At 32.4% G+C, this 9,352-nt stretch overlaps 1 protein-coding gene across 1 annotated transcript; it reads left to right on the top strand.

The window, feature by feature from the left end:
* Positions 1–2,477: 2,477 nt before the first annotated feature.
* LOC123662434 (all trans-polyprenyl-diphosphate synthase PDSS2-like) lies at positions 2,478–6,913 on the top strand. The gene is made up of 5 exons (XM_045597277.1): positions 2,478–2,563; positions 2,623–2,791; positions 3,527–3,830; positions 5,034–5,189; positions 6,357–6,913. The coding sequence occupies exons 1-5, from the start codon at positions 2,478–2,480 to the stop codon at positions 6,911–6,913; spliced, it is 1,272 nt and encodes a 423-aa protein (XP_045453233.1).
* Positions 6,914–9,352: the final 2,439 nt, after the last annotated feature.

Below are 9,352 nucleotides of genomic sequence, written 5' to 3' on the forward strand. Positions count from 1 at the left end.
TTAAAATTAATTCCTAATAAATAAAATTTTATTATTTAGAACAGAATATTATTGTTACTATTAACAAAATAGATATTAAGACTTGTTTCGCTACAATTATGAAAACAACAATTTTACACAATTTAATGGAATCCGATGGTGATAAAGAACAAATCATAAACTTCCGTACCATTATCTGACAAATAGAGTTAACCACAACTGGTAAAACAGACCCTTAGAATACAATTGTAATCTATCCAGTAACATATTATAAGAATTAAAATGGAGTCCGTTTTTTTTTTCAATTATACATTAAAATTCATTCTTTTTTTTGATTGACTAAGCTATTTTTATATTCTTTTATAATTAAACATAACTAAAGACTAAATTAATTACAGTAATAATAAATACTTTCCATGCAAGGTAAACATAACGTATAATAACATAAATATTATTTATATTTTTTTAATTACAGTTCACTTCAGTTACAATTATTAAATGTCAACGTTCTAGAAGTAAAACCTGCTTTATTTATTTAACTTAATAACACAGTTATGACTGTTGCATTTATGTTTTCCGTTTGAGGTCTCTTTTAATTTTGTAACTTAGTAATTAATGAAGGCGTTTCAATTACTCTGTCATCGTTATTTATAGGGTAGTCGCTTTAAATTGTTTCATACGGTATATCAAACTGTAAGAAATTAATATTGAACAAAAATAAACTTTTTTTTTAAATATTATGTTACGACCTATATATATAGGTAATAAGGCTGGTCAAAATACTGCTACTTACGATCTTGAGTTCGTCTCACGACGTACTTTTTAAAATAATTACGTTATTGAACTTGCTTGGTCACTAATGCAATGATTTGCTTTTAAAACAGAAGTACCTATCTGTGATTGTGGCACTTTTAATAGTGCCAATTGTGAATTAAAATGATTAACAACAACCATGGTAAATACGGTATAATTATTTCAATAGACCATAATTATATAACGACGCGTTAGTGCATCGGTTGCGCTGGCGGTCGCGAGTTCGATCGCCGCTCACTACAGACATTTGTATTGACCATATAGATGTTTGTCATGTGTGTTGTGTGTTTCCGGACCCCCGACATAGAAGAAAATCCTACTGGGGGTCATTGAGTGTGAAACTTTATTATTTTATTATTATATAGGTATACCTATCAGATAATTTACACACAAATCATAACAATGTGTCTTTCGGTCTGCAGATGCATTATTAAGCCAAAGCTTTTTCTTGATGACCTAAAATATTGTAGTCTAAGCCTTATCCTTGAAGTAAAATTACAGGTGACACCTGTAATTCTTCTTTAATTTTGAACCTGTAATTAAAACTTGTACTCCTAAATGTTAATGAGTTACGTGTGAGGTACTAGTAGGTAACTAATACTGTATAAAAAATAAGTTACTTACGTTTAATTTTTTCAATAGCTCTCTTCTGAAACTGCAGATTACTTCTTTCAATAACATACGAATGTATAAAAAATGTAAGTATGTGTTGTATACTTCATGTTTCTGGCAGGAAAGAAACTGATTAAAAACTTTTTTGGAAAAAGAAGAATGGTCATCAACATTATATTATTACTCTGTACATTTCTTTGACAATAATGAAAGGCTAAACATTGTTGATTAAAGTTATTTTTATATCAATAACTTGTTAATTATTTTCATGCTTTCATTTAAACTTTTGTGTTTATGTAATTACAAAATCTTCGCAAGAAGTACTGCTATAAAAAGGTAAAATATTAAGTGTATAGTTAGAACCAATTTAACTTGAAGATATCACATTTATTCAACTATAATTGTTTGCTTGCAAACGGAAAAAACCGACTTCAATTACATCGACAAGTAATACAACGCAGTTAAACGAAAAAATAGTCAAGTAAATACGCGTTATCAAAGATTACTCAAAAAGTAGTTATCAGATCTCGATCAAATTTAAATAAGACTACAAGATAAGCATCACTTTTTGATTAAAATAAGAATAATCAAAGTTGGTACATCCAGTAAAAGTTATGGGGTATAACACAACGTAGGTCGAGGAAAAATTTGTCAAGTAAATACGCATTATTAGATATAACTCGAAACGTACTAGTCAGATTTCAATTAAATTTAAATGGGTCTATATGACATGAACCACCTTTCGATGAAAAAAAAAAGTTTAAGCACCCCTGACTTGGGGAGTAAGCTGGTAAATGCGTGACGAGAGCATTACAAAAGTGTGATCGGGCGAGGCGAACGGAAGTTGAGAGGGAGATATAACTTAGATGGAGCTAAAGAAGTTTTACTTCAGTCGTGTGGTCTAAAGCACACTCGTTATTTTGGCTTAAGCAAAATTTAGGATAATAGAGTAATTGCATTTTCTGTAATTAACCATACATTAATTATCTAAGTGAGCACCACCATATCATCATCATCACTTCAGTCTATAACAGTCCACTGCTGGACATAGGCCTCTCTAACTTCGCGCAAAAATGGCGCGAACTCATGTGATTTGCCCACTCATGTGTCTAAGTGAGTATCTGCAGTTTTTCAATATCACGATCATCGTTGTAAGGGAGTAAACTCCAGTCGTAAGTCGGAGTTGCCAGCACACTTTTTTATAATCTGCTTGTGTAGGTCATACCCAAGCTGGAGTAAAGTCGGCGCTGGTCAGCGAGAGGAGCTAGATTGGCGCGATGTTGTTACTGAAGCCGAGCAGATAGTTGGCTATCCAACTTCATTCCTCAATTTGAGATGGTTGCTAAACGACGAAATAGCAAATACGGCTATACATTTAAGGAAATTGGTTAGTTGAGTTGTATAATGTTTGGCAAATTTGAGCTAAAAGAATGCCCAATTCTAATCAGGAATTCTATACAGAGTGTCGTGTCTTCTTAGACAGTTAAAGAACAAAAAAAGTTAAAAATTATTTGCTAGGAGGTCTTGTAACTTACAAATAAAATTTTAATATGCTTCAATCATTACAGTCTATACAGTCCACTGCTGGACATAGGCCTCCACAAGTTTACGCCAAAAATAACGTGCACTCATGTGTTTTGCCCATAGTCACCACGCTGGGCAGGCGGGTTGGTGACCGATTTGCTTAGCGGGATTTAAAATTCGTACACATTTTTTAACAATGTCTACGTCTTTGATAAAAATAACAACATTTAATAATGCTTCTACAATTTAATTGTAATTACTTATTACTAAATATAATCAAAGGTTAAAGTTTTGACTGAGGTAGGGGACAGTAGGAAATTTCCTGCTCATAATATGGAGTTGACCGACTGGGTTAGTACCTTGACCTTACAGAAGATCACAGCTAAATAATACTGTTTTCAAGCATGTTATGTTCCTATTGTAAGTAAGGCAACCAGAGCTCCTGGGGTGGATTGGGGGTAGGGTCGGCAACGCGCTTGCGATGCTTCTAGTGTTGAAGGCGTCTATAGGCTACGGTAATCGCTTACCATCAGGTGAGTCGTACGCTTGTTTGCCGACCTAGCTGTATAAAAAAAGGATAAAAGTTTTTAATTCAAAGGTTGGAACAAATCACCCACTCTTGAAGTCAGCTAAAAATCTACTCATCGGTTCTAAAAGCAACCTCCAATCCGTCGGTCTGATAATTCTCCTAGTATCAAAAGCCGCCGGGTTACCCCGGGACCATACGAATGATCAGCACACATCTGGAGTTCTCCACGCTCAGAGAGCTTTAGCCGAAATCGTCGAGATGAAGAGAACTGGTCACATAATACATAAGACGATGGCCAATTTGCAGGATAAGGAAAAACATGGGGATAAATACAATGATCTTTTGTACGGAAATAAAATTGTTCTTTTGACTGGTGAGTATTTGGAGATAAGTTACACATTGGTTATCTATACTAATATTATAAAGAGGTAAAGTTTCTAGCTTTGTTTGTATGTAGGGGGTAATCTTCGCAAATGCTGAGCCGATCACGAAAATTCTTTCACTAACAGAAAGCTACACAATTCAGGGGTGACATAGGCTATATTTTACTGTGATTGAACAAGAAATTCAATGAAAAATCTTATATAAAAAAATTTCGTGTCACAATGTTAGTTACAATACTCCTCCGAAACGGCTGGATTGATTTTTATGATTTTTTTTTGTCTAAATCGGGTAGGTTTGAGAATCGGCCAGCATCTATTTTTCATACAGCAAATAAAATGGGGGGAGGTTAATCTAAGAGGGGTTGATAACATATATGGCAAAACAACGTTTGCGGGGTCAGCTAGTTGATAATAAATAACAAAAATTATGGTTGCCAGAAACAAAACAACCTTGTCAGTAATATATCACGATACACTCGTTTTAATGTCTGTCTCGAGGAATTAGTTGCTGCAGCAATTTTGCAGTGCTTTGTGTTCAAAGAAAGGTCATGTAATGTGTTCGAATTCTTTAAACAAGTTTTTGATCTAATATCATCTAAACCAACTCACGTCAATTTAAAGATTAAGTCCTTCTTTAAACGGTAACTTAAGAGTAACTGGGGACTTTCTTACCGATTCTTCTCTCCAGAATCTACATTTCGAGTTGACGGTAGATTAACTTTTAATTATAACAATAATATTAATACATGAAGCAGAAACGTTGTACCCCTTTTTACAAAAATCGCACGGACGGAGGAGTATGGAATTTCGCACACTTATAGTTTATATAGAGAAGGAGTGCAGAATGCTAATTTTTTTGTAATTTATGCAAAAAAATACATTACATAAATAAATAAAAAAAAACATTACACATACTACCATGCATTTGACACACACGCATACACCCATGTTTATAGTTTTTTGTTAAATTATCGAATTACGATCACTAGGCGAACACTATTTATAATTCATTGATTAAAACTAATTTAATTTTAATTTGTAAAATGACTGCTGCTTTTGAAGCCTACTTAAATAAAATAATTTTGATTTTTTTGTTGTAATTGTAGGAGAAAAATGGATAAGAAAATTTGTGTGTGAAACTGTGTGTAAAGGTGTAGGTAGTTCCAGTAAGTAATGATCGATTATTATTTTAGGAGATTATCTACTAGCGACATGTTTGAAGAATTTGGGTAAGCTTCGTAATAACGACGTAACTGAACTTATATCGACTGGTCTCCGGGACCTCGTCGAGGGTGACTTTTTGGGAGAGCGTGATTATGAGAACAATCCCTTGCCGAGTAGGCCTAAAGGTACCACAATAAATTATAAAGGGTCTAAAATTTTCAAGAAAGTTAAGAATAGTTTGCTTTATACAAAACTAAATTCTCTGCTTCAGACAAGTTATATTGAGATAAACACTTCTAGGTATACTAATATTAAAACCTGAAGACGACCCGACTTGAAAAATTTTGTGTCGATTTTAAGCTTGGGCTCTACTTTGGTTTCAGTTGTCCAATAGTCAGTATATATAAAAAATTTCAGTCCAGTACAATACATCTTTAGTAGATTAAATCAGTGTGATTAATGAGTGTGTGCTCAATAAAGATATACGGAAAAAATATAAAAAATGTCTATAGAACTGTCTTAAAAAATAATAAAAATTGGTCCCGTTACAGTTTTATTTTACGTATATCTATGAATTATAATTTATTCATCTAGGTTACCTTAGTGTGTTCAATTGTCCATGTTACGTATTTCACATTCTCTAACTCGAATTATGTACGGAAGTGCTTACGTAATGTTTACATTTCTAGTGGAGGAATTTTGATTATGTTTTATTGCATATGCGCAGCGTTGGAAATTTAATTATATAATCGAAAATAATTTACAGTTACGTTGTAACTTAGCTCTCTTAATCATTTTTATTTACTATTAAGTTTTGATGGATATTTGTTAGCAAGAACTATTGAAAAGATTGTAATTAATTTGGTATATAAAAATGTCTAGAGTACCAGAATAACAAATAGACTTTCTTCCCAACATTCTGATGCGATCGAAAGCTATACTGATATGACCATGAGGTGCAACAATCAATTAATTGTTTTGATTAAAGACTAAATCTTATAACGTGAAGCAAAAGCTTTGTACCTATCCCTTTTTACGAAAATTGTGCGGACGGAGGAGTATCAAATTTCGCACACTTATATTTTATTATATCGAGGACTGCAGAATGCTAATATATTTTTTAAATTGTGCATAAAAATACATGAAACCAATAAAGAAAAATATTACACACACTACCATGTATTTGACACATATATACTCTTTTGTTTATTATTACAAAAGTATAGACTTTGACAACAAATAATAAACAAAAGAATGTTTAAACTTATAATTTAAATTAATTATGGTCGAATTCCGAACACTTGGCAACCACTAGTCTCTATAATTTTAACTAATAATTTATCTCTTGGTAGCTAGCAACGATTTCAAAACTAACTACAACTGGCAAAGTGAAGACAATCTCAGCAAACTTGGCTCAAACGATTATCTTGGTCGAGGAAAAGATGAATTTCTATTACGCACAATGCTCACGTCTGGCAGTCTGCTTGGCAAAGGATGCCAGGGTGCCATGAAGCTGGCACGTCGAGGAGAGCAGATGGAGAGAGACGCGTACATACTTGGCGGCCACTTAGCAATAATTTGGCAACTTTATCTCGACGTGAGAGACTTCTTCACACACCCATACTCGTATTCTTTAGTTGGTGCGCCCGTGGTCTTGGCTATCTGGGAATATCCAACGGTGTACAGCTACATATTGGAGGCAAAGATAGAGAAAAGGCCGATCGAATACAAGCAATTGTACTACGCGGTGAGATCTACAAGGGCCTTGGAATATTTGACTTTGTTTCTAGAGGATGAAACGGCTGCCATATTGAAGATTAGTGACAGGTTCCCAATAGATGATGCACGAAATGCAATACAGAAGATGGCGTTGATGATACACGATGAAACTCTTCAATATATGCAGTAAAAAAACAAATTACGATTATGAGGGTGTTGATCGAACATAGCGTTTAACTTTTGTGTTATTAAAAAAATAAATAATGTATTTTAGAAGTATGTTTTATTTTCTTTTAATATGTTTTAATCTCAATTTTATTGAATAAGTTTTTAATATGAATAATATTCTCTGGGACTAAACAATTTTAGTATTGAGATTTTTTTTAAAATTCCTTTTGGATTATATGTGTGGGGCATATGCCTCATTCTCAGTGTATGAAGTTAAAAACTTAATCCACCACGCTGCACCACTGCGGGTTCGCCGATATATTCCCTTCTAAGAATATCGATCGCTATCAAGTATTTATGATAGTAACCAGGACCGACCGCTTAACGTGCTCTTCGAGGCACAAAGACGACACCCACATTACAGACATCCAAACGGGAATGAAATATTTGTACAAATATAAATATCCACCCCGAACGGGAATCGAACCTTAAATCGTCGGTGTTTTAGTTGCCTACATGGACCACTAGACCAGATAGGTTGTTGGAGAATATGTATGATAATTAAATAGATATTTAGAGCTAGTTACAGTTACTTTTTTTTTTGTTTTTAATTTAAAATTAATAACATTCACCCGTAAAATTTAAATTAACGGAAGATATACAAATCTCTTTCTGGTGTCAGTCGTGATGTGATGTCGATGACACAATAAATTAAATGTTCATTTCTGAACCGATAATATGGCGGCTAGGAAATGGGCGGGAAATGAAACAAGCGCCATGTCAACTGCGTTCCGAATATTATTGTTTTTATTAGATTTTGTGGAAAATAAAAACATTTTTAACATCCCATATTTTTTATTATAACATTTTCTTAAATGTATATCACAAAAATACCCTTATTCAATGTAATAAAAAAAAATATTATTTATAAATTATTTTATTCTTAACATTTTTAATAAGGTGTATATGTAACACTTCATTATAAAAACAAAACACTACAAAAACACAAAGAAAGGATACGTAAAAAATACGGTAGTAAAACGTTAAATCGATAGGCTCAAATAAAAAAATGGTTGTTATTATGACAACAAAAAAAAAAAAAAAAACATTAAGGACAAAAAATACCTATCATAAAATAGTGCAAATTTAATTCGCACATTAAGTATTCTTTAAGTAAATACTTTTTAGGAAAAAGCTAAAAACTAAAAAAAAAAAAAAAACTCAGTTTCATACATAAACCCTGTGACAGACTGGGTTCCTTTGGCGCCCTTTTTTATTTCCCGGTGGAAAATTATAAAAGCACTTTGACTAACTCTAGAGCTACTAGTAATAAACATTAACAAGCTGAAAAATCCACAAATTCATCGATTTATTTATTTAAATTCAAATATTTATTTAAAAAGAAAATTAAATTAACAAAATAAATTTAATGCTATAGCCAAATTGAATTGTTTTTGTTAAATTTAATTATTAACATTTAGTTTAGTCCACAAACTTATTTGTTATCAAGGAGGTGATTTCATGGCAAAACTAATAAATATAATAATTTATCTAAAATCAAAATCAGCTTTCAATATTTTCTTTAAAATAATTTGCCAAAAAACTGTAATTTTCTTTATTACTAGAATAGTTATCAATAACTATATTTCACAGTTCTTTTTCCACGCTCAACTTAAACACATCTACATTATAATATCTTTAAGAAATATCACATTTATTCAACCATAATTGTGTGTGCTCGCTAACGAAAAAATTTACCGATTTCAATTGCAATACAACGTAAGTAGACGAAAGAATAGTCAAGTTCACTTCAACCTGTAAAATCGCACTACTGGGCATAGGCCTCTTTCCCCATGTAGGAGAAGGATCAGAGCTTAATCCACCATGCTGCTCCAATGCGGGTTGGCGATAGTCAAGTGAATACGCATTATTAGACATAACTCGAAAAGTACTTGATAGATTTCAATTAAATTTAAATGGAACCATGACACATACTACCATTCAATAAATAAAAAAATATCAAAATTGGTCTACCACACCGTAAAGTCACATAAAAAAAAAAATTGAATTGAGACCCTCCTCCTTTTTGGAAGTCGGTTAAAAAAAACAGCTGTTTCGTAACTGTTAACTAAAGGTCAGGGTCTTGCAATCAAGTGACTTTAAACGTCATGAACATGGTCAGTTAAGGAGGAAGCGATGTCTGAACTAAACAAGGTTACAAATCTCAACAAATAAAAAAAAATTACAATATTTTCAAAGACGGTATAACTAACAGGAGGGTACAATGTGGGAAATTTACTGTGTAGATCTAGCACTTACTCCAATTGGGGTGTATAACCTTCCACATAATATTTTCTAATTGCCAGTATATGTGTAAAATAAATCTTCAAACTTAGCCGATAAAAAGTAATAACAATAATAATAAATATATAAAAAGTAATAATAATAACAGTAAAGCGAT

The sequence above is a fragment of the Melitaea cinxia genome, chromosome 18, assembly GCF_905220565.1.
Source record: "Melitaea cinxia chromosome 18, ilMelCinx1.1, whole genome shotgun sequence".
NCBI lineage: Eukaryota > Metazoa > Arthropoda > Insecta > Lepidoptera > Nymphalidae > Melitaea > Melitaea cinxia.

Coding starts and splice junctions, on each gene's coding strand:
- LOC123662434 (XM_045597277.1), top strand. CDS start 2,478: ATGGCGCGAACTCATGTGATTTGCCCACTCATGTGTCTAAGTGAGTAT. Junction 2,792..3,526: donor CTATACATTTAAGGAAATTG/GTTAGTTGAGTT, acceptor TTTAATTCAAAG/GTTGGAACAAATCACCCACT. Junction 5,190..6,356: donor CTTGCCGAGTAGGCCTAAAG/GTACCACAATAA, acceptor ATCTCTTGGTAG/CTAGCAACGATTTCAAAACT.